A 27,260-nucleotide genomic window follows, 5' to 3' on the forward strand; every position below is an offset into this window, starting at 1 on the left:
AATCACTTGTCCCAGGTCACACCGCCAATATAAGAAGGTTCTGGGGATCAAGGCATCTCTAAGGAGCTTCCAGCTTGGCCTGTCACACGGTGGTTCCAACCTCGGCACTTCACTCTCTTCTTATCTTCTGGACTCAAACAGCCGCAAAGTTCCTGATCCCGTCTCCTCACTGTCTCTCAAGTAAGCCCCTCCTCTCCTCCGTGCTGCCCCTGCTCTTGTCTAAGCCTGCATCATTTTTCACCAGGATTGGCCTCCAAACTGGGCTTCCCATCTCCAGATTTGCCCCACCATCCATCCTCCGCTTGACTGCCAGCGGGATGGTCCTAAATCACACACCTGGTGGTATCTCTTTCCTCCAAAATGCTCCACATTGCCCCGTATTTTCAGGATGGGGTCCTGGCTGGTGAGCCACGGCACATGTGGAAGGGTTTTCAGAACCCGGCAACTGCCTCCCTTTACCACGTCGCCTCCAGCCCCACCGACTCTGAGCTCCGGCCTACAGAATGGGCGGCCATATTCTCTCAACCTTGCACTTTGCACATGATGTTATCCCTTCTGGAAAAACAGAAAAACCCATCCTCCCCGCCCTGTCCTTTCATCCAGATTGCAGAGGCCAGGCCCACTGGCAAGGCGGAGGACACAGACCTCCATCTTTGGGGCCCATCAGATCCAAGGAGCGCCCTCAGGGGGGAGGGCTGGGAGGGGCCCAGGTGTGGCCATGGTGCCCTTCACCCCAACTCAGGTTTCTTTTGATCCCTGAAGTCAGATGGTGTGGGTGAAGTGGCCATTGGCCTGGAGCCTAATTGCAGCTTGCCACTAATTCCTTGTGGGCCTTTGGGTTGGTCCAATGTCCTTTGTGGGCCTCAGTCTCCCCTTCAGTAAAATGAAAGCTGGACTAGCACTAGCTATTCTGAAAGGCTTCTTGGATGATTCTCAGTCGGCCTGAGGGGTTTAACTCCAAAAGGATGAACTGAATTACCCTTCAGGGTAGGGAGTGGGGGTGATAGCCAGTAGTGAGGCTTCATTCAGGCCCTGGAGAGGGGGGGCCAACCAGGTAGGAGCTTTGTCCCTAAAGGTAAGTGACAGGTCCCACTGCACAGGGCAGAAGAAGAGCCCCAGGGCTATGGCTGTCAAGAACTCTAAAGGCGAAAATGACCAAGAGGACCTGTCTGTGCACATTAGCTCCTGGGGTGCCAGGTGCTGGGATCCAGGATCAGACTCAGAAGGTCGGAGGGCTACATTCAGAGAGAGGATCTCTCAACAAAGCACCCGGGGCCCTGGCCCCAGTCCTGGGGGGCCCCAGACCAGAGGATCAACCCCCTTGGTTAAGGCTCTCAGGACCAACCCCAGAGGGCCGGCAGAGGCCAGGCCTAGGAACGAAACCGGAAGAAGCGCTTGGACCCTGGTTCCCAGAGTGGGAGAAAGGGGTGGGCACCGGGCAGAGGGAGCCCTGGGGATTGGCAGCCGCGGTGGGCAGGGCAGGAGGGACGGGGAGGAGTCAATTTGTACACGTGAAAAACTCTGGCGGGGGCCGGGCTCTTCCCTTCCTCCTCCTCCTCCCCCTCTCTCCTCTTCCCCACCTTCCTCCTCCCGGTCCCTTCCCCTCCCCTCCTCCTCCTCCTCCTCCTCCTCCTCCTCCAGCTCAGGTTGCAGCTCCTCTGGGGAGCCGCTCACCTTTCCGGAGCGGGGGAAGCAGCCCCGAGCCGGGCAGGGACCCCAGCAGGGCGCAGGGCGCGCGCCCAGCCCCGCCGCCTCGGCCGTCGCGGTGCCCCCAGGACGCGCGCGGTGAGTCCCGCGGGCGACGCGCCGTGTCCGGCCGGCTGGGGGCCGGCGCGCGGCGGAGGGAGGGGAGGGCAGGGCGGAGGGGGCACCGCGGCGCCGGGAAACGGAGCAAAGGTAGCGGAGCGGCCCTTAAAGGCGCCGTTCTGCTTTTGCCCTGGGGCCAGAGGCTGGGGGGACCTGCCGGAGCGCCGGGGGAGGTCGGCGGTCCCGAGGCGTCCGGGCCTGTGTGTCGGGGCGGGTGACCCCCTGCACGGCCGCTCCCAAGTTCCAGGTGCGCAGGAGGGAGGGCTCTTCTGCATTCCCAGATCCCCCACCCCGCGGGGACTCCCCAGCGGGGCTCGCTTGGCCCCGGGCTCCGCTCTGAACCCTGGGAAGCAAAGTTTTCCACCCCGTCTTGAACTAGACACTCTCTAATCGCCCTTCTTTCTGGGAAGGGCAAGGGTCAGGAGTCTTCGGTGACGAGAGAGCCCGCGAGTGTGGGGCTTCCTGGGCTCTGTGAACTTTCCCGAGCGGCAGGCCGGGGGTGGGAGGCCGGAGCCCTGGGGCGCACAGGGAAGGACACGCGAAGCGCTGCGGGTCCGGCGCTGGGGGGGAGAGGGTGTTGACGGGGGCCTCTGAGGGTCGCTGCTGCTTCTCTCTCTGCCCCCCGGAAGCCCACAGGGGCAGTGGTCCCCACCCCGCGGCAGCAGCATCGGGCAAAGGGTTAATGCGACGGCGGGAAAGGGTGGGTGGCCTGTTGGGCTAAGGGGATGTGGCTTGAGGATTCTGGGGGTTGGGGGGAGATGATCAGGAATCGGGTATGGGCTGCAGCCCCTCTTCGCTCCCCGTGGGGGGCGGGGCTCCCCGGAGCTGTCTGCAGCCTTGTGTTGGGAGTCAGTCCAGAGACAGACGGGTTTTCTGTGCTGTGGGGTCAGCACCCTCCTAGGCACCAGGGCTCTTTCTAATTCTCTCTGAATCCTTTTCTGACAGCAGGGAGAGGACCGTTGGGGCTGTGAGGAGTGGGGTTCAGCTCCGCAAAACCTCATCCCCACCCGTAGCCCAGCCCTCACCAGTTCCCCAGCCGCGGCCTGGGCCCTCTGACTCACTGCCAGTACTGGCTTGCGCCTCCTGTGTCAGCACCCTGAGATTTGGCATGTCCGTGTGGCGTTTTCCACTGGGTATGGGCACACCGCACATTCCTGGACACTGGCCTGAGGGAGCAGAATCCTCGAGGACGCCTGGCATGTCTGGCTGACGGGCACGTCCTCAGAGGTCCCCTGCCTTTCTTCTGGCCTTGGGAGGGGCTGGGACAATGCTGCTTGGTGTTGGGGGAAGACGAGGATGGGCCCAGACAACACTGGCTATGGGTTTGGGGCTGCATCCTGAAAGCGGTCTGGAGAGAGGGTCACCTTGCCACAGCAAAGCTTGTGTCTTGGCTTACCCTGCCCCAGTCCCCCCCCCCCCATGCAGCCAGTGAGCCTGGGAGGCTGACCTCCCCCCACCCCTGGAGCCTCACTGCCTGTTAGGTGCCTGGGACTCTTCCCGCTGCCGCCCCTCCAGGAGAATGGAGCCTTCGTTCTTCCCAAACTTAGTGGAGTTTCCAGAGCCAGAGTAGCCTTCAGTAAGTTACATCCAGTTTCTGAATGCCTTAGTGGCTGTCATTTGCTGAAAATCTACCAGGTGCCAAGCAGTGTGTCACACAGCTGTATGAAGTATCATTGTCCCTGTTTCACAGGTGAGGAGACAGACTCAGACCAGCTTTCCCAAAGTCCCACATAGGTGGGATCCAGCCCACTTCCCTCTGAGCCCAGGCCCCGTGCTCTCGGCCGTGCCTGGTTGAGGGAGAGCCCAGGCTGCTCTGGAGTTCTCTGCTGCTAATCAGGCCTCAGGAGAAGGAAGGATGGGGAGGGGGTGCTCCGGAGCGAGGCTCCCGCTGGTCCTGTGCCAGGCAGAGCCAGGCTTCTCCATGGTTGCAGCAGAGAGGGCACTGCATCTGAGGAACAAGTGGGCTCCTGGTCTGAGATCTCAGGGGATCCAGCTGCCTGCCTCAGAAGCCGCCCCTGGGGCCTGGAGAGCGTGGAGCTGCCTTTATGGATGCCTTTTTCTCCACAGACCCAGACTCCGGCCTCTGCAAGCCTCCCTGTGCCCAAGCTGTAGTGCAGAGCCTGCCTTGACTCCTCCTAGCTCCTCCCCCAACCTGGGGTCACCCGTTTTGGATGTTTGTCCAGCATCTCTCCCTCTCCTGCTTCCTTCTTTCCTTCCTTAACTGAGTTTGAGACCTAAGGGGGGCAAACCCAGGGCCTTGCTGGAATCCAGCTCCAGCACGTTGTACTAACTATGTGATCTGCAAACTCCTGGGCTTCTCCCAGCCTTAGTTTCCTCATCTGTGAAATAGGGATCATAATAGGGAAGATTGTTGTATGAATTAAATGAAATAACACATAGTGCCTGGCACGTAGCAGATGCTGAATGGCTGGTGGCTGTGCTGTCGGTGGCTATTTGGAAAGGGAATTCCATAGTTATCACATGGTGCCTGGCTCTGGGGTACAGACCAAGGCAGGCTTAGCTAATCCCATAAGGTCAAGCCCTTGGACAGGGTCTTTCCTCCTCTTCCAGGTTGGGGAGGACGGCTCTGTATAAGAGAATTGGGGGGTGGGGGTGCGGGTTGGATGGAAACCTGCCAGGAGGGGACCAGGAATCTGTGCTATGGGCACTCTACCCTCTGGTTTCCAGGATGAGTGAGGTACGCACTGGGAGCTGGAAAACCAACTGCCTCCCGCTCCAAGGGCCTCTGGCAGGGCTTCCTTTCCCTGGGGTGAGAAGACCGTCCCTGGACTTAATTAATTGCTGTCCCTGTTCTGCTCTGTTGTCCATGAGGGAGTGGCTGGCCTGGATCCAGACTCATCTGATTAGCTTCACCCTTTTGGGGACAAGTCACATTTCTCTTCCCCAGCCCTGTGTCCCGCCATAACCCCTTCTCTCGCCCACCCCGGACCCTTTGCCCTCGCCCTCCTGGCATGAGCTGCTGAGTGAGTGCTTTCCCATCTCCAGTGGGTGGGAGCACACCAAGGTTCGTCCTGGCTTGTCCTGATCCTCACAGCTGCGTACACGCACAGAAGCCAGCTCTGAGGCTGGGCTCCGGGCAGCTCAGGCAGAGGCTCTGGGTCCCAGGATCGCACAGAGCTGGTGGCTGGGCCTGGCAGGAGCAGGCCAGAGGCTCGGCAGCAGATCGGAAGGAGGGAAGGCTGTAGGCACAGCTCAGCCAGACCTCCTTCTGAAGGAGTGCCCATCTGGCCTGAAACCTCCACGGTTCCGCCTGCAGAGGAGGAGGGACAGGGAGGCAAGTGTGAGGTTTGGCTTTGAACCAAAAAGGGTCTTGACGCTCCCTGACAGCAGGAGTGACGCTGGTGAGACAGGCACCCTGTTCTCGGGGACCTTGGCCAGAACTTTTGAAGGGACCGTGGTGAGACCCTGTTTCTTGGAACTCTGGACAATGATCTCACCCTGTGCTCCTACCCGACCCTGCTGACATTAAATGGTCTTCCGTGGAAATGGGGGCGGGGTGGGGAGAGACAAGAAGACTTTATAGTGGCTGGCTGATGCATTCGCTCTCGCTGAGCGAGCGTCTTCATCCCTGGCGGGTGGGGGCAGCTTATGGCCCTGGGCTCGGTTCAGTCCTGCCTCTACCCTTCGGGAGGGAACTTGCTCACCCAAGTTTCAGTTTCCTGAACTAGGAAATGGGGAGAGTCATGGTATTCCTTCCTGTGGATGCCAGGATCCCAATGAGGTAATGTCCTCGATACTCCTGGCTTTTTGCCGTACCTGGTGGCCTTATCGAGGGGTGGTGACAAGCGGAGTTAGGGGCCACATTTGGCAGTTCTCAGTGCCCTGGCCTCTGCTTAGTCCCTGTAGGAACCAGGCTCAGGCCCCAGGCGGGGAAGGGAACTCTGCTCTTCAAACGTTCCTTCCCTCCCTCACCGCAGCACCCTCTGCCTTTTAGTGTGATCGTGGGAAGTTCTGACAAAGCTCCAGATGATTTCTGTCCTCATCTTACTTGCCTAGAGAAGGCATCCCCTTCCTCCCTTTGGGGTCCCCTCAGGAACAGGACCGCTTCTCTCCTCTGGCCCCAGCCATCCAGCAAAGGAGACCCTGACTGGGTGACCAGGCCCAAGAGGGGACATGGCTGTCCTTCCCCACCTCCTGGCAGGACCCAGTGCCTGGAAGCAGGGAGGCGGTAGGCCCTGTGCTGGAGGGCGTCACTCATGACATTAGCAGTGCGGAGTCTCCAGACCACCTCTGCCAGCAGGGCATGGGATGAGGCCAGGAAAGGGGTCCCAGAGCCCTCCCTGTTCCTGGCATGGTGCCCAGCTGGCAGCACCCCCTGCTGTGGCTGGGCTGGGTGCCACTTTCTGGGCTGATGCCAGATCTGACGTGGCTCCTTCCCTGTGCAAGGCAGCCCTTGAGTGGGCTCTGATCGCCCTGGAGACGTTGCCCTGGAGGGAATGCCGTCTCTGGGCAGGTCCTTGCAGTCCCCTCCAACTCTGGCGGAGCAGCAAGGGCACTGAACTCAAGCTCACCAGGCCTCTGTTCTAGTCTCAGCTCTGGCCCATCAAATGACTGGCCTTGGGCAGGTCACTCCCCTTTCTGAGTCTTGCCTTCTTCACCTGAAAAATGAGGGCACAGATCAGGGGGTTTCTGAAGCCCCATCCAAGAATGATTGATGGTTTGTGGTTCCAGCTTTGGCCAATCCTGCTGACAAGGTGAGCTGTGCTCTCAGACCCCAGGTGGTACTCCACCTTCTGTTCCTTCAAACTCTGGAGCACAGGGCTTCGCCCAGCTGAGGCCCGGGTAGCCGGTCCCTGCCTCGGCTCCGATGGACAAGGAAGCCCTGGAAGGCTCCCTGCTGTCAGAGGGGAGGACAAAAAGGAGGAGTGGACTCTGGATTCACACGCCACACGGGCACTGGATGCTCAAGAGTCAGGTTGACGAACCACGTGTGCGAAGAACGGTCTTTCCAGTTTTAAGTGGTTGGGGAAATTCAAAAGAAGAAAACAACATTTTGTGACACTTGAAAATTATATAAAATTCAGATTTTAGCTTCTATGAGTAAAGGTTTGCTGGAACACAGCCGCACTCGTTCGTTTACCTCTTGTCTGTGGGTACTTCCTGGAAGGGTAGAATTGTGTGATCGTACAGGGACCGAATGGCACACAAGGCCCACGATCTTGAGTGTCTGGCCTTTTACAGAAGTTTGCCAAGCCTGCTCGGGAGAATTGTGGTTCTCCCAAGGCTCGTACTAAACGGTCTGGAATCTCAATCTAAAAATACTTTGTTTTCATTTAAAAAGAAGTGCGACTTCTTCTTTTAGCATAAGCAATGAATGTTCATTGTGGAGATATTAGAAGATGCAAATACGCAAAAAGAAGACATTGAAACCACCCGCGATTCTGCCAGCCAGAGATGATGCTGTTGGCATTTCACTTGCATCTTTCTAGATTATATATGGTGTTTGTATTTATATGTTTACATGTATGACGTGTGTATCAAGCAGACATACAGCTTTTACGAGTCGTGTACATCTGCGTTTTTCACTTAAAAACACGTCTCAAACGACTTGCTATCTCTGTACTGTCCTAGGCCCAGGGGCTAGTCTCATATCTCAGACCCTTGGGGGACGTCCAGGCAGAGGTGCCTGGTGGGCAGTGCGTATGGACCTGTGAGTGTGAGGCTCAGGGCTGAGGGGGCCAGAGCCGTGCTCTGGGAGTCCTCGGCACGTGGGTGGTGGTTTCCACAGCAGGAGAGCATGAGGTCAGCAGGAAGACGGTGTGGAGGAAGAAGAGAGGGCCAAAGAGGGAACTCTGGCGGTGCCAGCATCAGGGACAGGTGGAAGAAGTGCCTCCTCCAGCCTGGGAGGAGAAAGAAGCAGGAGAAACCTAGGACAGTGCCTGGCGCCGAGCAGTTACTTGTGAAATGAGGGAAGGGCCAGGAGAAACCAGCGCCTCCCCTCCAGGAGCCTGAGCTCTGGGGGTGGGGGCCTCTTAGGGGCATTTAGAGAACAGCTGAACAACTTGAGATGTTCAGAGCCTTCCCAGAGGGGGCCTTGGAGACAGGGAGGAGCGGAGGCCTCCTGGGGGGGGGGAGGCCGTACTGAGTGGGAGGAGGCCAGCTTGTCCTAAAGGTTGGAGGATGTTGGCCAGGGGGTCTTATGGAATGTGGGCATGGGGTCATTGGGCCAGACCAGCAGGGTGGGGATTGGGAGAGGAGTATAAATAGGAACGTGGTCTAGAGATGCTGGGAAAGCCTCCCCTCCTGCCTTCGCAGCTCGTGAGACAGAGGTCCCTGGATGCCAGCGCTTGAAGGCCCCTGCGTTCTGTTGCTAAAGTTGGGCGTGGCGAGAAAGCCAAAGAGATGTTAACAAAGATCCCATGACAGGTCCCCACATCTGGAGGAGGGAAAGCTAGAAGGCGGGTGAACCTGATGCTCTTTATTTCTCCTCCACTTTGTCGTGGAGAAGATGGCGGCATCAGCATCTTTCAGCAAACAGAGAAAAGAGATGTGAGCTGTTTTCTTTGGGATGGAAGGAAGCTCTAAGAAAAGCTCCAGACTTTGGAATTTTGAAAACACTGGGTGGTCAGTGAGGGACCTTCCTTGAAGGTCTTTAGTGGGGGCTGCTGAAAGGAGTAGGAAGGGGTCTCCTCTGCTGGGAGGTGAGGGGCTTGTCTGGAAGCAGAAAGATGTGGGAGACAGAGGTCTTGCCTGCACTGGCCCCTGGCTCCAGCCTCCGGTCTGGGATGTTCTGCTCAGCCAGGACCAGTGCTGACGAAAGGGCACTTTGTCCCATCTCATCACTGGGAAATCTAGAGCCTGCCCAAAGGTCGCAGGCTGCTCTAGTTGGGCCTCCAAAGAAGGTCCAAGAAGATGGCCAAAGATGGTATGTGTGCCTCCAGTCCTTGAGCTCAGGAAGCCAGAGAGAGCAGCAGAGCGAGCATCAGCAGGGCTGATGTGGGGCCTACACAGAGGGGCTAGAAGTGGGGCAGTCAGCAGCTAGGAGGGGTCATCTGTAGGGGTCATGGCCAAGGTCTGAGCCTGGGTAGATCCCCTGACCTGTGAGGCTCTGGGAATCTGCCCCTGAGGGCTATGAGCCCATGAGGAGGGCCCCAGGGCCCTGCCAGCCCCCTCCCCACGAGCCCCGGAGGCCCCAACTTCATGCCTGTTCAGGTGGAAGCTCTCACAAGGACTTTTCCCACCCCCAGGCCACCCCTCACTGTGGTGTGGCACCTGCCCACCTCCTCAGACCTCACTTAGGGAGTTGCTGCTGGGCAGGAAGCTGCCCCCTCCGCCCCAGCTCACCAGCCCCCCGTTGTCATCAGGGCCAGGAGCTGACTGGAGAAGGAGGGTTAGGGTGTAGCTGGGGCTTTCAGTCCAGTGGGCAACTGACAGTTTTCTGGCAGTCCCCTTGCCTGCAAAACGCTCCTGGAACTAGGAAGTCACTCACTCGCTCATCTCTTGAGAGTTCGCTCGGTGCCTGGCCGTGTGTCCGGCTCTGGGGTATAATGAGGCGGCAGACCAGTCCTTGTGCTTAACAAGCTCACAGGCAAACTTGGGAGATAGACAAGAGTTACAGCACTGGGAGCCGAGTGCTGTGCTGGGGGACGTCCAGAGTGCTGTGGGAGCACAGGGCAGGGGCCCCACGGGCTTGGTCCAGCGGAGGAGACCGGGTAGAGGACATGTGGCAGGCAGCAGAGAAGGGTCTAGGGAGAGCTCGCTCCTGGCTTGAGCCTTGGGGTTGTGAGCCCTCTGCTGGCTTCCCCTAGTCCCTGGCCCACCAATGCCTGTGTTCCAGTTCCCACTCAAGTCCTACCTCCCAAGAGTGGGGCCGCCTGAGGAGTAGAAGATAAACCTAGAACAGGTCCCTGGCCTGGCTAGGGGAGAACCAACATTTACTGCACACAGACAGAGTGTCCTGGAGATTCAAGGGGCCGGATGCTTGTCTGTCTGCAGAGGAAGAGGCTCAGGCCAGGCATTATGCTACAGTGGCCGTGGTCTGATGCAGCCGTTCGTTCATTCATTCTGCACACGCTGCCTGAGCCCCGGCAGGCTCCTTACACTGCGCAGCGCTGGGGAAGTGAAGCTGTGTGAGACCCTGCTCTTGCCCTGAAGGACATGACAGGCCAGTCGTGGGCGGGCACGGGCTGCTCAAAGCACAAGGAGGAAGCATCTTGCTATACCTGCAGGAAGGAGGTGTGGTCCTGTGCGGCCTTGCAGGGGAAACGACGCTTGAGTTGAGTTTGGAGGTGGTTTTACGGAGGGAAAAATGAGGAAGGGCATTCCAGGCCAGCTGAACGGCATGTGCAGAGCTGTGGGGTGTGAGCTTGATGTGCTCTGGGAACGCGAAGTATGTTCCATAAAACTGGACCCTCCAGGGAGGGGCCGTGGCTGAGACAAGAAGGAGACGGATTGAAACACAAGAGGCCTCGGCGCAGGGCCCTGGAGTTTGGACTTTTTCCCGAGGGCAGTGTTATAGTGAAGGATTTTAAACAGGGGAGTGACTTCATCAGAAAGCAGCTGAGAAAGTTAATTCTCACAGCCTGGTGGCAATTGGATTAGAGGTTAGGGATTATCCCCATTTAACTGACAGGGAACTGAGGCACGCTCTCTCCCAGGGCACAGTGCTAGTAAGTGGGAGAGCTGGGATTTCTTCCAGGCCTGAAAACTGCAGAGAATTTTGGAGAGCAGGCCTGGACAGCATGTGGCCCTCCCTGCAGGACATTTCCCTCAGAGTGGGTGCTGCAGGGACCAGTGGTGACTTTGTCCAGAGCAGGGGCGACCCCAGCCCCAGACACTTCGCCTCCTGACCAGGCCTCCTGCAGGTTAGCCCAGCTTGCCCCGGAAGGCTCTCCCCGCCTGCTGCCTGCATTCCAAACGGAGGCTGTGGGAGTCTTCTCTGAGCTCTGTCACGGTGTCCAGAGCATCTGTTCGTTGGCAGGGTGACTGCGGGCTATCTGTCCTCCTCGATCCTGGCCACCCAGAAGGCCCTGGGCTCGCCGCCTCTCATCCAGGCCGGAGCTGGGGCGGGGCGAGGTCAGTGACTAGGACTCCAGGGCTTCTGCAGTGGCTTCGGCTGCCCAGCTCCAGGCGGCCATGGGTGACTGGCTTCCCCTGAGGTTTGTCGCAAGCCAGGGAAACTAAAGCCTCAAGCTGTGCCGGACAGGGTCAGTTAGAGGATGCAGGAAGAGATGCTATCTGTCTGCAGGCTCCCTGCAGGCACGGTTCTGTTCTCGCTGGGAGGAGGGAGTCTCTGAAGTCTGGCTCGTGATGTCTGCAGACTGAAACCCCCCCAGAGTTGGCTGATGATGGGGTGCAGCAGAGAGTGGGCAGCAGAGGTGTCATAAGGATCCCGGGTGGTGGTCCGCTTTTGGGACTGAGGGTCAGATCCTCTGGGCTTCAGCAAGTGGGCAATTGGATATCCTTCAACCCCTGCACCTGGCCCCACAGAGACTCAGATCTGCAAGAAAATAAAACAAACAAAACGAGGACTTAGAGAAGCATCTGACAGGTACCTGGAATACAGTAGAGCTCACCACGTGCTATGCAGCAGACAGCCATGCTGGCCGTGTGTCCCCAGCACTGGGCATAAGGATCTAAGTGTCCTGGCGAGGGGGCACGGGAGAAGTCCTCACTGTGGTCCTGTGAGGTCATGCCCATCAGAGGGGCGCCTGGTGGCCCTGGGAGGGTTGAGGAAGCTTCTGAAGACCTGACACTTGAACTGCATGCAGGGTTGTGGCCTGGAGCAGACCAAGAGTGATGGGGAGAGCAAGGCCAGAGAGGAAGGGGGCCGGGTCTTGAAGGGCCTTGGGTGCAGGCTGCCAACTGGGGCTTTACCTGGGAGGGAGGCAAAGGGGTTTCTCAGAATGGTTTGCTGAGGTTCTCAAAGCTGGGCTCCATGGAGGGTAAGAAGGACAGCTGACTCTGCGCCCTCTGCATCTGTCCGCAGCCAAACTTCCGTGAGGTGGGGGCTGCTGTCCACCTTCCGCAGATGCTCTGCTGGCCTCCTTGTCTGCCTCCGTGGTCTCCGGTCAGGGTCTCCCAGGCCACCTAGCCCCAGGGCAGGGATTAGGTCTGGGGCCTTGCCGAGGTCTGGGGCAGCAGGCTGTCTGGACGACCTGGGCGATGAGCCCCTGGACCAGCCTGGCCTGCTCTGTGGAGCTTCCTCCCCTCTGAGGACAGGAGGATGAGCGCTGTCAGCCAGCAGGCTGGGGTCTCCTGCCCTGCATGGCCCTGCCAAGCTGTGTCAGTCTAAGTGGCGACCCTGCCTTCGGGGCCTTTCTCTGGGTCTGGTGGTTCAGGCCTGCCTGTAGCTGACTACGCTCCCTGCTTCTCCCCGCTCTTCCATCCGGGGGTCTCAAAGTACCTTGTGGGCTGTAATGAAGTCTGGGAGGGATGTGTGGTGACCTTTAGATGACCTCTTTTCTGGTGCGTCTCTCCATCTGGTGCATCTCTCCATCTGAGCGGGAGCCTGAGAGAAGAGAGCTAAGGTGTTCCGCGGGTCTTCCTTGTACTGGCGCTGTGTCACCTTATCGCACTCTGCACCCCCATTCAGGGGTCCATGGCACATCAAATGCTTGCCCAAAGCCCCACTCCTGGTCTTCCCACCCAGACCTCCACGCCCAGCATTCCTCGTCTCCACAAATGGCCACCTGCAGTCCTGGGCTTTATGAGAAATATGTATTTGGTCTTGGTCCACAGTTCCTGGCTCACAGCTCCCAAAACCCTTGGAATTTCCCAAGTGTTGAGAGTGATAAAGGTGGCTTTTGTTATGTGAATGAGGTGACTTTTGGACCCCACCCAAGGGTGGGGCTGGTTGCCAGGAGAACCAGCCGTGTGATCCAGGATTGGAGCTTTTAGTCCCAGCCCCTGATTTCGGGGGAGGGGAGGGGGCTTGAGGCTGAATCAGTTGCCGATGGCCAATGACTTAATTAATCGTGACTATGTAGGGAGGCCTCCGGAAAAACCCAAAAGGACAGCTCTTCGGCCCTTTTTCAGAGAGCTTCCATGTGGGAAACCAGCATACTTCCATGGGCCGCCATGCGGGCTCCAGCTCCATGAGGACAGCAGCTCCTTTGTTCAGGACCTCAGCCCGCCTATCTCCCCATCTGACTGTTGATTCGTATCCTTACCATCCTTTGTAGTAAATCAGTAATTTAGTGAGTAAATGGGTTTTCTGGAGTCCTGGGAGCCGTTCTAGCAAAGTAAGCGAACCTGAGGAGGGGGTCGCTGGAACCTCTGGTGGGTAGCTGGTCGGTCGGAGGACAGGTCACAGCCTGGGGAGGGGCTCACCTCTGCAGTCAGGGCAGTTGCGTGGGACTGAGCCTTCCCTGTGGGAGCCCACCTACTCCTGGCCAAGAGTGTCAGGGTTGAGCTGCATTCGCGGACCCCCTGCTGGTGTCCGAGAACTGCTCTTGGTGTGGGGAAGGGCCCCAGCCCCCCACGTTGGAACTGGGTCTAGGAACCCTTTCACTTGCTCAGGCCAAAACCATTCAGAGTCGTACTTGACTCCTTTCTCGCACCCCACATATAATCTGTCTGCAGATCTCTTTGGCTCCACCTACAAAATATATCCAGAGGCTCCCCACTTCTCCCCACCTCTACTGCTCTCACCCTGGTCTCAGACACCTCTATCTCTCACCTGGATCTCTACAGTAGCCCCTGATTAGGCTCCCTCCTTCCTTCCTTGTCCACACGATGTGTTCTCAACACAGCGGCCAGAGGGAGCCTGTTAAAATCCAAGGGGGATTGCATCACCCATCTGCTCAAACCCTCTCGTTCCCACAAGGCCTAACATGGTCTGCTCATCTTCCCCTCTGGCCTCCTCGCCAGGCACACTGCTGTTCCTAGACCAGAACAAACTCACTTCTGCCTCAGGACCTTTGCACCTACTGTTCTTTTGCTGATGCGCCTCCTCCAGATTCCGTATGACTAGCTCCCTTGCCTACACGTACTTGGAATTTTTCCTGAGATGTCATCTTCTCAGAGGGACCTTCCTGACCATGCTATTTAAAACACCCCACCTCTCACACCCTCTTTCTTGCTTTATTTTCCTCCATTATCCTAGTCACCATCTAACATACTGTGTTTTTTACTGTCTGTGCTGCCCCTCCCCACCCCCATTAGAGTGTAAGTACCATGAGGGCAGGATTAATGTCTGTTTTGTTCACAAATAGATTCTCAGGGTCAACAACAGTGCCTGGCATGTGATAGCTGTTCAATAAACGATTGTCAAATGAATGACCAGAGCCAAAGCTAAGAGAGATCATATAACTCAATTGCCATCATACAGCCTGCTAGTGGTAGCACCAGAATTTAAAGCGGGGTTTGTCTGGCTTTCAGTTCAGGGTGGGGGTGGAGGAGAAACAGCACTTATAGCCTAGGCCACGGGGAGGGGTTGGGGTGGCGGCAGATCCAATCAGCAGGAGAAAGGAGCCGTGTGGTCACAGAATTTGTGCACTTGGCCACAGCCAGGAAATTGCTGCACGAATTTCAGCAAGTCCGTTCCCCTCTCGGAGCCTCGGCCTCGGCGTCCTCCAGGGGCCGGCGGGGGGTTGGAAAGGTGCGTCTGAAGGTGCCTCTCCCGCTCACGTGCCGGCACTCCAGCCCTTGCTCACTGGGCACACGGTGGCCTCTGGGCGCACATCAGTTTCCCTGGCCCCCGCCCCTCTGGCACCAGCAGGAAGCCCTGGGCTGGCTGGTGTGTGCCCAGGAGAAAGTGACAAGAGGCAGGCTGAGAACCTTACAGACTTACCTGGCATGGTAAGTCCCTAGGAAGGGGCAAGACCTGGCTGGGGGGTCTGCCTGCCCATCCCTGCAGCTCCCAAGGGGGACTCTGCTCCTTCCACGTCCCCCGACCCCATCCCGGCCAGCATCCCTGGACGCCCGTCTCCCTCTTCCCCTGGCACCAATTGCCCGGGGACAGCCCCAGATGGCTCCCTGGCCCGGGGACAAAGGCCATACTGTGCCCGGCCCTGGGCTGGCCTCAGGCTGGGTCACACGGAGCCCTTCTGTCCCCAGATGGGGGTGAGGGGCAGACAGCACCAAGGTGACAGCCCTTTTCCTGTCTCCCTTCCCCCTCGACCCCCAAATCTGAGGAGCTGACGCTCCCAAGAGAAAAGTGACAGAGCATCTTGTGTCTTGAGCTTGGGAACAACAAACCATTCACTGCCCAGTCTGCCCTGTCACACCCAAGGCCCTGCCGGGTTCAATGCCCCGATTGTCCCCAGCAGAGAGAGAGGCGTCCACTCTCTGCTGTGGTCACCACCCCTGCTGCCTGCTCCCCTGTCACCATCAGGAAGTTCATCCCTACATCTGACCTCCAGTGCTCCTGCTACAGTGACAGCCGCTTCCTCTTGGTCTCTTCTCAGGCTGGGTGGAGAACAGCTGGTCCCCAGCCCTCTGCATCACTTGGCCCCACATTCCTGCTTCAGCCAGCTGTCCCCAGTTTCACCCTCCCTCTGGCTCCCTGTCCCACCTTCCATCCCGCCCCAGGCTCAAGCTGGCGGCTCCTTGCTCCTAACTGACCTGCGGGGAGAGCAGGTGCAGTTCAGGGCTGGTTTCCCTTTGTCTTGGAGAAATGGGGGGGGGGGCCTTCCTCCCAGAAGGCTTTAATGAGCTCCTCTCCCCCGCCCCCACAGGCAGGAGCAAGGGCGTGAGATTTATGGCGGCTACTGGGAGATTCCTGAGCCACAAACCCAACGCGCCATCCCATAAATCCCAGACTGCAGGACGGCTTTATGGGGGAGCCCTGTTTTTAGAAGGGGGTGTGGCTTGCCCCTCTTGGCAGAGCTCAGACCTCAGGCAGACAAGCGCCTGCGCCCCCCAGGACTGGGGCATGCGTTTGTGCAGGGCAGACGTTTCCTCCCCTTTTCCCGCATGTCCTGCTCACTCAGCAAGCCCTCTGCCTCCTGCGCCCGCCCCACCAGCTCTGAAGGTTCCCCATCTCAGCTCAGTAGGGCAGTCTGGAAACCTGTGGAATGTCCACATCACTGGGAATGCATTTTCCCAGGCATCATGCTCAGAGCCTCAGTTGCAGGATCTGAGGGTGAGACCCAGGAATCTGAATTTTTTACAGTACTCCCTGGTAATGCGGATGTTCAGCCAACTTTGTAAGCAATTGATGTCTATAGTGGGGACATCTCCACTCTCCTGTCATGCCGGGAAATATGAGTCAACAGCTAGGACGTGTCTAGGTCCTCCTGTCGCTGTAACCCTTATGGGCTACCATCATGAAGCCTCCGTTATGGGTCCCCCAAGGCTGGCTGCACACAGGAGTGCCAGGCTGCCCCCTGGGAGCTTCCTGTCTTTGAGAATCCTGCAGACAGCAGGTCTAAGACATTGCACAGAGCCACAGAGGAGCGGCTGAGGTTGGGTGGCAGGAGTGAGCCATGGGACAGCATCGGGGAAGTCCAAGGCCCGTGGGCTTTGCCAAGGAGGCTTTCGGCTGCCTGTTCATTGAAGGAAGCTGCACCAGCCCCTGAGTTCCTTGACAGTAGGGACCACGCTTTACTCACACTGCAGTCCCCGGGCCTAGTGCACAGCCTGGCACGTGGCAGGGACTCAGTCCTCGTTTGTCGAGCTGACCCGAGTGGGACTTTGGGGCCCACTGACAGAGGCTTAGCTGGCAGGACAGACCCGAGGCCTCTGAGAGGTGCCAGCCTGAGGAAGGAGGGCCTGGCCATACCCGGTCTCTGGGTTCAGGGGAGGTGGAGGGCCACAGCTTAGCTTCATTTGGGGGCAGCCAGGAGCCTGCAGGCCCAGGGAAAGGACCCTTTTCAGGCTGGCTGAGGACTGAAGGATGTGATCATTAAGCAAAGCAAACATGTTACTGACCCATAATCCCTTAAACCAGGAGGATCCAGGAGGGGCCTGGTTGCCTTGGCAACTGGGTACCGACCGGCCAGTGACAGGGCTGAGAGCATCCTCTGGGAATGGGTGGTGCCTGGTGCATGGTAAAAGCTAGGGGAGGGTGCAGGCTGGCCCCTGATGCCTTTCTGGCAGGTGTGAGTGGGGGCTGTTGCGAGGCCTCTTGGTCCTGGCCCCACCGCACTGCCGCTGAGGGAGATGCTGGGCAGAGCAGGATGAGGGGGCGGCCACACTGGGAGCTTACGAAACCGTGGAGGAGAGACAGACAGACTCACTCGGGGTCTGGGGCAGGACAGAGAAGAAAGGCCTGCGAGAAGAAGCCGTTGCACGAGGCTCACTGGGAGGCCGGCAGCAATTCTCCTGACTCAGGGCCGCAGGGCTCAGGAGCCCATGGAGGGAGCTCCTGCTGGCTGGGGAAGGGGCTGAGGAAGAGTGGAGCAGCCTGCCCCTCTCCCTGCAGCGTTCTCCACAGTGGACGCCCTGCCGTCTGGGGTTCCTGTGGGCGGCCCAGCAGAGCTCAGCCTCCCCTCCCCAGGGGGCCTCTCTGTTTCCCGCCAACTTGTGTTTCCCATGAGACCTTCAGCTGCTCCTAACCTCCCAATTTCAGCTAGAGAGATGGGGCTGGGCCAGCTCAGATGCAAACATCCCCTCCCTCATCCTTTCCTCTTTTCCTGTCTCCTGGGGGCCCAGGACAAGCCAGACAGGGACCTTCCGGTGTCGGTATCAGGATGAAATGGGGTTTAAACCAGACTGTGTCGCAAGGCCAGGCTGATGCTCAGCTTACGGGCATCAATCACAAGGTCTCTGGCTGTTGATGTATTCAAGCGCTGACACACAAGTTGGTGAAGAGCTGCTGGCCCAAGGGCCCCACCAGCCCTCCTTCCAGAACTCTCTAGACCTCTGACAGCTAAAAGTTCACCGTCTGGCCCTGCGGAGGCCCCCAGGATCCATTGGCCCATCATACCACTGTTATATGGGGTACTTTGCTGTTCTGACTGAACACATCGTGAATATCTCCCCAGGGGCAGGGAATCCTGGGGGATGAGAGCCACAGGGAGGAGAAGGGTTAGGACCACCGTCCAGGAGCTCCAGCTTTGGTGGAGAAGTGACCTTCGCTCCCAGTGCAGGGTAACAGAGCTCGACGGGAAGACGGAGAGCAAGACCCGGATTCACATTGGTGTCGACTGGACCCTGTGCCTTGTTCTCACCACTCTCCTCCCGCCTCAGGACCTGGCCACCTGGTCCCTGCCGATCATGAACAAGATGAAGAACTTTAGGCGCCGCTTTTCCCTGTCAGTGCCCCGCACTGAGACCATCGAGGAGTCCTTGGCGGAGTTCACAGAGCAGCTGAACCAGCTCCACAACCGGCGCAATGAGGGTGAGGAAGCCAGCTCTGGCCCCAGTGTCCCGCCAAAGCCCATCCCTGCCTCCCTGACCACACTGTCACCGCGGGCCTTGGGGGGAAGGACAGAGGTGGGGAGTAGACTCCCCTCTCCTCCCCTCGCTCAGCGCCGAGGGCAGGGAGGGGAGCTGATGTCTCTGCCTCTCAGACCTGCAGCTCAGTCCTCTTGGCAGAGACCCCCAGCCAGAGCCCAGCACCTTCTCCCCCCCAGATGGTGGAGAGGACCCCAGGCAGCCGTCCCCTGGCACGCGGTACCGGCGCCAGAACCAGCGCCGCTTCTCCATGGAGGTAAGGGGCGCAGGGCTCTACCCTTTAGCCTGGCAGGATGCACCCACAAATGCATGCCCAGGAGGCTGGTTGCCTTGGAGCCAGACTTCGTGGGTTCAGATTCCAGCTCTGCCATCGATTATCTATGTGACCTTGAGCAAGTTTCTCAGCCTCTGTGTACCACAGCCTCCTTGTGTTACAATGGTCATCGTGAAGATTAAATGAGTTAATATATGCCAAGTGCTTAGAACATTCCTGGCACTAGACAATTTGACTGTTGTTCTTATGACCCATATGCATGTGCCCAAGTATAAGAAAAATGTGCTTACAGAACGGCAGAGTCTGCAGGAATCTCATTCTGCAGATGATGATAGTGCAGCCCAGAGGTGGGGGGACCTCCTAAGGTCACACAGCAACCGCTGGGGTTCACAGCTGTCTCTGAGCACGTCTGTGAAGCCGCTGTGAGCCTGGGTCACAGCCGTCGTTTGGCCCTGCTGGGGATGCCCCAGGGGAAGCCAGGCCCAGGGGAGAGGCAAGGGTCCCACAGCGCTAGGAGCAAACCCTAGTGCCCCGGTCTCATCTCGGCCACTGTAGGACATCAGTAAGAGGCTCTCCCTGCCCACGGACATCCGTCTGCCCCAGGAATTCCTGCAGAAGCTACAGCTGGAAAGCCCAGACCTGCCCAAACCGCTAAGCCGCGTGTCCCGCCGTGCCTCCCTGGTGAGTCCCTAGAGGGTCAGAGGTCACCCTCTCCCTAGGAGGCACACGTCACTCCTGGTTTGCAGGTTCCCGCCAAGGCCTGTGGCGGTTTCCAGGGAGGTTCCCAAGCCTCTGGCGCCACCTGCTGGCCACAGCGGATTTATATAGCTGGACCTCCTTGGTCAACATCCACTCCCTGGGTGGGTCCCCACAGGGCCAGAGCTGGGCTCCAGGCCCCCTCTGGGCCCCAGGGTCTCTTCCAGATGAGATCAGTAGACTGGCTGGCACATGCTTCTCGTCCTAGCTGCTTATCAGATTTGCTTGGGACCATCTGACAAAACACGGACTCTGGGCCCCCCTCCAGATACCTACAGAATCAGACTCTGGGGGGCGGGGCCCAGGAATCTGTACTTTTGAGGGTTGGGCACCACTGAGCTAGAGGCAGTGTGCTGATGAGAGCAGCTGTCGGGGTGGTGGGCTCTGAGCTGGCGCTCGAGGTACAGTGGAGAAAAGGACAGGCCCGCCCTCTAGGAGCTGGCAGTCTGAGCGGCAGAGAGGCAGAGACAGGCAGGTGAGAAGGGGGCGCAGCAGCTGCAGGCCCGGCCCTGCACCCCCACTTGGAAGGGCTCCTGCCCATCACAGGGACAGAGGGAAGACGCGAAGAGGAAGGATTTGTAGCTGTCCTCACCGCAGCTAGCCTCAGTTGTTTCCTCTCCCTGACGGGAGTCTCATTTCCTTGCCACCTGCAGGCTGCGTTGGGGGGGTAGTGTCTGTGGGGCTCCTGGGCCTTCAAGCTCACAGGACCCCATGTCTCTCCCTCTCAGTCAGACATCGGCTTTGGGAAATTGGAAACGTATGTGAAACTGGACAAACTGGGGGAGGTAAGAGGCTGGGCCTGGTCCTCTTGGGGCACCGGGCATCCTAACTGTCCTAGCCCTCAGGTCTCCCCTGCTTCTCTGCTCTGCCCCCGCCCTGCCCCTGCCCCAGAGGTGCGCACGATCTTGGCCTTTGGTGGGCTCAGGTCGTGCAGGAGGGCAGGAGGCTGGAGTTGCCCATGGGCTCTGGGCAGAATCTACTCCTTTTTCTGTGAGTGTTTCTTGTCTGGGTTCAAATCCCACCTCCACTTATTAGCTCTGTGGCCTCGGGCGAGTTATGTGACCGCTCTCTGTGCCTCAGTGTCTTCCTGTGTTGAATGGAGAGCGTAACTGTCCTGCCTCATAGGCTGTCACGGGGAGGGAAGAGCTTCCTGCTGAGAGCTTTCTGCAGTGCGGACAAGGCCAGGCACACAGCAAGTGCTGTGGAACCATGAGCTCTTTCCGCTGTGTCTGCGCCAGGCTTTGTGTTCCGGGCTGGGGGAGGGCAAAGGTTTGCAGGAGACACAGCCCTCATTCCGGGAGCCAAAAGGAGACCCGCATGTCAACCTCAACAGAGTACGAGGAAGGGCCAGGAAGGGCCGAACTGGAGTCAGAGCAGAGAGCACTGGCCTGCTGGGGGCTTAGAAAGCAATAGCCACTCTGACTGGGAGGCGTTAGGGACAGCTTCGCAATAAGTGGGTCTGGAGGAAACAACTTCAGTGAAGGGAGAAGGGGAGCCTCTGGCCATGTCCCAGCCAGGCAGAGGCACCAAGGGGAGGGCTTGGACAGAGGAGGGCACGGCCTGAAAGGCCAGTCTGCCAGCGGTCTTGTTCCCAGGGTACCTATGCCACCGTCTTCAAAGGGCGCAGCAAACTGACAGAGAACCTCGTGGCCCTGAAGGAGATCCGGCTGGAGCATGAGGAGGGGGCGCCCTGCACTGCCATCCGAGAGGGTACAGCCTCCTAGGGTCCTGCGCTCCTGGGGCCTTCCCGGAGGAAGGGCTTATTGACCCGAGCTACCGTGGGAACCTGGGGGTGGAGGGTCATTCCTGGAGTGAGGACTTCTGAGGCTGATGCCAGGAAGCGAGAGTCTGAGGGGCACATGGGGCCCCAGAGACCCAGGCGGGCTGTCTCCCCACAGTGTCTCTCCTGAAGAACCTGAAGCATGCCAATATTGTGACCCTGCACGACCTCATCCATACGGAGCGGTCTCTCACCCTGGTGTTTGAGTACCTGGTGAGCTGGGCTGGGGCGGGCAGCTTGTCCTCCTGTGGGAGGGGAGGGAAGCAGGTGGGGAAGGGGGTGGGGGTGGCCCAGGCCTTGTTCTGGAATCAGGTTCTCAGATGCTCTCATGCAGGCTTAGAGGCAGCTCGGAGCCCAGGGCCCTTTCCTACTCCTGGGCTTGGGCCCGGCCCAGGGAGGGGCTTCTGGCCTGAGGTCAAGACAGGGCAGGGTTGAGCGAAGCTCTGTGTCCCAGGACAGTGACCTGAAGCAGTATCTGGACCACTGTGGAAACCTCATGAGCATGCACAACGTCAAGGTGAGACCCTCCATAGCTGGGACTCCACCCTCGGCGTTGGTATACAACCACCCCCAACTCTGAGCGTCAGTTTCCCCATCTGTCAAATGGGAGCATGAGTTACCTGCCAGGAGGAAGGGGGGCTTCCAGGGGAGCTCGGAGGGATGCAGGACCTCTTCTGTGCACACTCGTCCCAACACAGGTGGGCTTCCTGGCCCTTCATGGCCCCCCAGCTCCCAGGCCTGAGAACTCTGGCCTTCACCCTACTGCTCCTCCACACGCCTGGTGCCCTCTCCGCTGGATGGGTTCCTTGGGGTGATGGGGCCTGGGGCGGGGCTGCAGTGTGGGCAGGAGAACCAGGTAGCTCTCCAGGTACACCCACCACCCATCCCGATCCCCATCCCAGCCGTGGGGTGGAGGCACAGGGTCTCCCCGCTGGGACACGCTCCCACCTTCTACTGCTCACCTTCCTCTTCCCCTCTCCCAGATTTTCATGTTCCAACTGCTCAGGGGCCTTGCCTACTGCCACCGCCGCAAGATCCTGCACCGGGACCTGAAACCCCAGAACCTGCTCATCAACGAGAGGGGGGAGCTGAAGCTGGCCGACTTTGGTGAGGGCTGGAGTCCGTGGGGCTGGGGTGGGGGGTCTGACACAGTCTCCTTCAGACGCAGGTCCCCCGAGGGAGGGAGGCTCAGTGACGTGTCTGTCCCTAGGACTGGCCCGGGCCAAGTCCGTGCCCACAAAGACCTACTCCAATGAGGTGGTGACCCTGTGGTACAGGCCCCCGGATGTGCTGCTGGGGTCCACAGAGTACTCCACCCCCATCGATATGTGGTGAGTGATCACCGTGGGACCCAGGGGAGGAGGGCGTCTTCCACACCTCCAGACTCCCTTCTGCTGCCCCACGGGCCTCCGCGAAGACCTCTCTAACCTCCTTTAACTAAAAGCCATGTGGCATCCCGCTGAACTGGATTTTAAAGAATTAAGTCTGAGGGGCTGCCTGGTGGTGCAGTGGTTAAGTTCGTGCCCTCTGCTTCGGCGGGCCAGGGTTTGTGGGCTCGGATCCCAGGCATGGACCTACACACTGCTCATCAAGCCATGCTGTGGCGGCCTCCCACATACAAAACAGAGGAACATGGGCACAGATGTTAGCCCCGGGCGAATCTTCCTCACACACAAAAAAGAATGAAGTCTGAACTACATTGGGGTTTCCCTGACTGTAGGTAGCCTCTCCAAGCCCATGCTTCTGAAATGTTTCCCCAGGGGCATGTAGGGGGTTACCAGAGGGTACAAGAAAGCTCCACAGTAAATATGATGACTCGTCCCCCACCATCAGGTTTACTGAAAATTGTGGAAACGATATATTATTTTTATGTTAAAATTAACAGGCATGTGATTTGGCGTGGAATGAAAACTCAGCCCAATTTCAAAGCTAAATCAAAGGTTTCCAATAAATGGCCAGTGTGTCCTGTGCCCAGGGTCCCCTAGGAGAACGGATATATGGACTTCTCTCTTGGATGGGGCACACGTGGAAAGGGTTTGAGACAACACTGCATAAGTACTGCCACATGCGTGCTGGCCATGCAGACCCAAACCCTACAGAGTGAAAAGGGAGAGGTCAAAGCGTTCTAGACCCCGGAGAAGCCCCAGAGAGGCTGTGGTGGGGCCTGGGCGGTGCCAGGAGACTCGCTGCCCTGGGCCACCCACCCCAGACCGTGACCCATCCAAGGCGCGGAGGTAGGGCGTCGCGGTGCAGCAGCCCTCGGAAGGGCGGCCGAGGAGGCCCAGCCTGATGCCGCCCCTGCGCATTGCTCCCCGCAGGGGCGTGGGCTGCATCCACTACGAGATGGCCACCGGGAGGCCCCTCTTCCCCGGCTCCGCCGTCAAGGAGGAGCTGCACCTCATCTTCCGGCTCCTCGGTCAGTCTCCTGCGCACCCGCCTCTCGCCACCAGGAGGCGCCGGGACTCCGTGCAGCCCCGGGCGCCGGGCTAACAGCCCGCCCGCTCGCCACCTCCCGACCCGCGGCCCCTGCGGCTACCCCGCCCCCGACGTCGCGCCCCTTCACGCCCCTCACCGCCCCCACCCCCTCTCGTCTCCCCAGGGACCCCTACAGAAGAGACGTGGCCTGGCGTGACGGCCCTGTCGGAGTTCCGAGCCTACAACTTCCCCCGGTACCTCCCGCAGCCGCTCATCAGCCACGCCCCCAGGTAGCCCTGCCCCCCACGCCTCTCCTACTCGCGGGCCTGGCTGTCCCTCCTGGGGGCGGCCACACACACCTCCCCCCACCCCGCCGCACCCAGTGCCAGCTCCTTCTCCTGCAGGTTGGACCCTGAAGGCATCAACCTCCTGACCAGCCTCCTCCTGGTGAGTGCTCCGCGGGGCCCAGGGACGGGCAGGCAGAGAGCTGATGCCCGAGACCCCAACCCCGCCCCCTGTGTAACTAGTCGGAATGTCCCTGTGCCCCGTACTCCACTCTGAGGCCCCGGAGGAGCGCTGGCTTTCTTCCACACCGACTTCCCTACTCAAACCCCAGTTCAAACCCACTTACTAGCTGTGTAGCTTTGGGCAAGTTACAGAACATTTCTGTGCTTCAGTTTCCTCCAATGCAAATTGGAATTAATAATTCACATTTCGTAAGATGGTGGTGAGGGTAAACTGAGATTATGGAACACACTTAGTGTGGTGCCTGTCTGGAATAAGCACACGACAAAGGGCAGTTGTTAGGGTTACCTGTTAATATTCCTATCGTTGATGGCATGGTCATGGTTGCTTTAGCACCTGCATTTCCATCCCAAGGAGCCGTCACTCTCCAGAAGTTCCATTTTTGGCTTTCTCTTGGTGGCCAGAGACCTGGGAGCCCGAGGCCTGAGGCTTCCTTGGGTTGGGTTAGAGGTGGGGCCTGGCAGCCGACCCCAGGGCTTCTCAAGTTAGATGCAGGCCCCTCCCATCCTGGCCGTCTAACTTAGCATAGGAGTAGCACAGCCAGAGGGCTCCCAGTAGCCTGCCATGTGCCTTTCAGTATGAATCCAAGAGCCGCATGTCCGCAGAGGCTGCCCTGAGCCACCCCTACTTCCGGTCTCTGGGCGAGCGCGTGCACCAGCTGGAAGACAGTGAGTGTCTGGGGGAGGCGAGGGGAGGGGAGGGGTGGGGAGGCCCCAGAACCAAGGGAAGGGGCAGCATGTATGGGCAGAAGAGCCAGAGCAAAGAGGCCCGAGGCCCCGGGTCCGGCTGAGCAGCCTTGGGCACATGGCTTCCCCTCCTTGGGTTCTCATGGGTCCCCAAGGGGCCAAACTCTGGATCTGAGATGCTGCCTGAAAGGCCCAGTCAGGTGCTCCTGGGTGAGTCCTAACTGAAGTGGTCCCCCAGCCGGGGGTGCTCCCAGCTCGGTAGTCTCAATGGGAATGGGGGCTGCAACTCCAGGAGCAGGCCCGCCTCCACCCAGCTGTCCCTGCCGTTCTCCTCTCTCACCCCAGCTGCCTCCATCTTCTCCCTGAAGGAGATCCAACTTCAGAAGGACCCAGGCTACCGGGGCCTGGCCTTTCAGCAGCCAGGTAGGGATTCGTGCCTCCCTTCCCCTTCCAGGAGACCAGGGCAGGCTGCTCCTCCCTCTCAAGGAACAGAGACGGTGCCTGGCAGCTCCTCCCATGACGGAGAGTCAGCGTGGCCTCCCTGACATTGGCCTTCCTTCCGGGGGCCCGTGGGGAGCAGGAAAGGGGCCAGTTTCCCTATCTTCTGCCCAGGCTTCCTCCTCCAGTGTCTCCCTCCTCAAACCCCACCCCAGAGAGAACTCAGCTTCTGACAGTAGCCCGACAAAGGCGGGGCGCTCTCTGGTGCGTTCTCTCTGCAGACTCTGAGCTCTCCATCTTGCTTCCATTCTGGGAGAACTGTACCTTGTCTGTAGGACAGCTGATGGCCTCGGACGTGACGTGTTCATGCGTTATCTCATTTAATCCTAAAGCACCCCTCGAAGGTGGTAGTATTAATGCTCCCCGTCTCGCAATCAGTGAAACTGAGGCTCGGGAAGGTGAAGTTGCAATTTCACGTAGCTAGTGAGTAGCAGAGACGGGATTTGAACCCGGGACTGACTGGCCCCTGAGCACATGCTCTTGCCGGCTCTGTTGGAGTAGGTCTGTAGCACACCCGTCCCTCCTGTGGCTGGCACCCTCCCGCCCAGCCTCCTCCCTGCAGTCCATCCTCTTACCCTCTGTTCTCCAGGACGAGGGAAGAACCGGCGACAGAGCATCTTCTGAGCTGTGCACACCCTGCTGTGGCATGAGGGACAGAAAGTCACACGGCACCACTGGGGGCAGGTCGGGGCCTGCGTGCCCTTGGAAGACTGAGGAGCGGGGGCTAGCGGCCAGCCCAGAAGACCTTTCAGCAGCCCTGCTGGCCACGGCTGTTTCCTCCCGCTGCCTCCTGCACGCCTCCCCAGGGGCCTTGGTCTGGACGTCAAGCCCTCTGTCACCTGCCCTGGGGCTGGGCGTGAGCTGCTTCCCTGGGAGGAGGTAAGGGGCAGGGAGCGACCTCAGACACTTTCCACCCTGAAGTGCTCAGGCACTGGCATGGGACCCACAGGAGAATCCAGGTGCCGGGTGGAGCGCTGTGCCCTGGACACGGGCACCACTTGGCCTCTCCCCGGGGCCTGCGTGCCTCAGCAGTTTGGTAGAGCCCCTTACAGACCCCTTGGAGCCTGCACGCCTTTCACCTTTTTTTCCTCTGAGAGCAGGAAGCAATATGGCATCTTGTCTGGCACCCTGGAATCCAGGTACCAATGCTTGTGCCAAAGCCCACCCCCCACTTGAGGGGAGGGTATCCCCTGAGGGACAGAGGGAATCGTAGCCCATCCCCTCTTCTCATCACCCCACCCTATTCCCCTTCCCCCCTCCTTGCCTGAGGCCCCATAAGCCACTTGATGCCCGGCTGAGTCCAGAGGTGGCCTGGTACCGCCAGCTGCACTCCTGCCACCTCTGCCAACCACACCCGTCTCCCCAGTCTGAATGGGACTGCCTTACGTTGGCAGGTGGGAGAGCACTCACTGCCCTTGGAGCTCTGAGCCGGGCTCCTCCCTGTCCACCCTTTCCTGGGAGCACCTCCTGCTTATCAGGCCTGAGCACTGATAAGCAGCCCTGGGCCAGCGTCCTGGGGACAGCACCCAGGTATGCAGGGTCGCCCTGACGCTGGTGCCAGGCCAACTGCGGCTCCTTGGGGCTGGTACAGCCTCCGCCATCCCTCCTTCCCAGCCCCTGTAGCCCTGTCTTTGCTCCACCTGGTATCCTGGCACCAGCTTCCCCAGAGGGTGGTCACAAGAGTAAGGGTGTAAATGCCACAGTCTGAGGTGGAGGAAGGTGGAACAGGACAGGACAGGCTTTGATCCTGAGAGCCCTGCCCCAGGGGGCTGGGAGTATGAGGGGTGAGGGCCGCTGAAGAAGGGCCCCTCACCATCCCTCTGGAGCACCCCCATTGTATTCCCAAGGCCTCCACAGCACTTGGCTGAATCTTGAATGGCAGGGCCAAGGGGAGGCCAGGCCCAGCCTTCCTACACAAGCCCCCTGCCTAGTCCAAGCCCCTCAGCCTGAGGAGCAGCCCTGAGGGTCTTGGCCCCCCACAAGTCCCCCCATTCCTCCCCCACCATACTGTGAATGTCCCATGACTCAGCACAAAGACGGATAATATATTTAATTCATGTTGTACAGAAAGGAGGGAGCAGTCTCCTGCAGAAAAGCTGGTTTTGACAGATTGGTGCCAAAGAGGAAAGACGAAGGCCCTTCTGTGGGCCTCATGAGTGTGGGCGGGGCTTGCTTGTGTGTGTGTGTATATATACAAGAATGAAGTGGAGAGAGAGTT

The 27,260-nt window shown here is 59.1% G+C and overlaps 1 protein-coding gene across 9 annotated transcripts; it reads left to right on the forward strand.

The window, feature by feature from the left end:
• Positions 1-1,480: 1,480 nt before the first annotated feature.
• CDK18 (cyclin dependent kinase 18) lies at positions 1,481-27,260 on the forward strand. Of its 9 annotated transcripts, XM_070591786.1 has the most exons (17): positions 1,506-1,785; positions 2,752-2,939; positions 17,902-18,052; positions 18,288-18,364; positions 18,938-19,063; positions 19,867-19,923; positions 20,734-20,848; positions 21,037-21,131; positions 21,373-21,435; positions 21,902-22,025; positions 22,129-22,249; positions 23,237-23,334; positions 23,518-23,623; positions 23,738-23,780; positions 24,436-24,526; positions 24,890-24,967; positions 25,632-27,260. In XM_070591786.1, the coding sequence occupies exons 3-17, from the start codon at positions 17,929-17,931 to the stop codon at positions 25,664-25,666; spliced, it is 1,353 nt and encodes a 450-aa protein (XP_070447887.1). In that variant the 5' UTR covers positions 1,506-1,785; positions 2,752-2,939; positions 17,902-17,928; the 3' UTR covers positions 25,667-27,260. The 9 variants fall into 9 exon arrangements, with proteins under 9 accessions (XP_070447882.1, XP_070447883.1, XP_070447886.1 ...); XM_070591781.1 differs by lacking the exon at positions 2,752-2,939 and having other exon boundaries at positions 1,481-1,785; positions 18,225-18,364; positions 20,719-20,848; XM_070591782.1 differs by lacking the exon at positions 2,752-2,939 and having other exon boundaries at positions 1,481-1,785; positions 18,225-18,364.

The sequence above is a fragment of the Equus przewalskii genome, chromosome 23 (assembly GCF_037783145.1).
Source record: "Equus przewalskii isolate Varuska chromosome 23, EquPr2, whole genome shotgun sequence".
Classification (NCBI taxonomy): domain Eukaryota; kingdom Metazoa; phylum Chordata; class Mammalia; order Perissodactyla; family Equidae; genus Equus; species Equus przewalskii.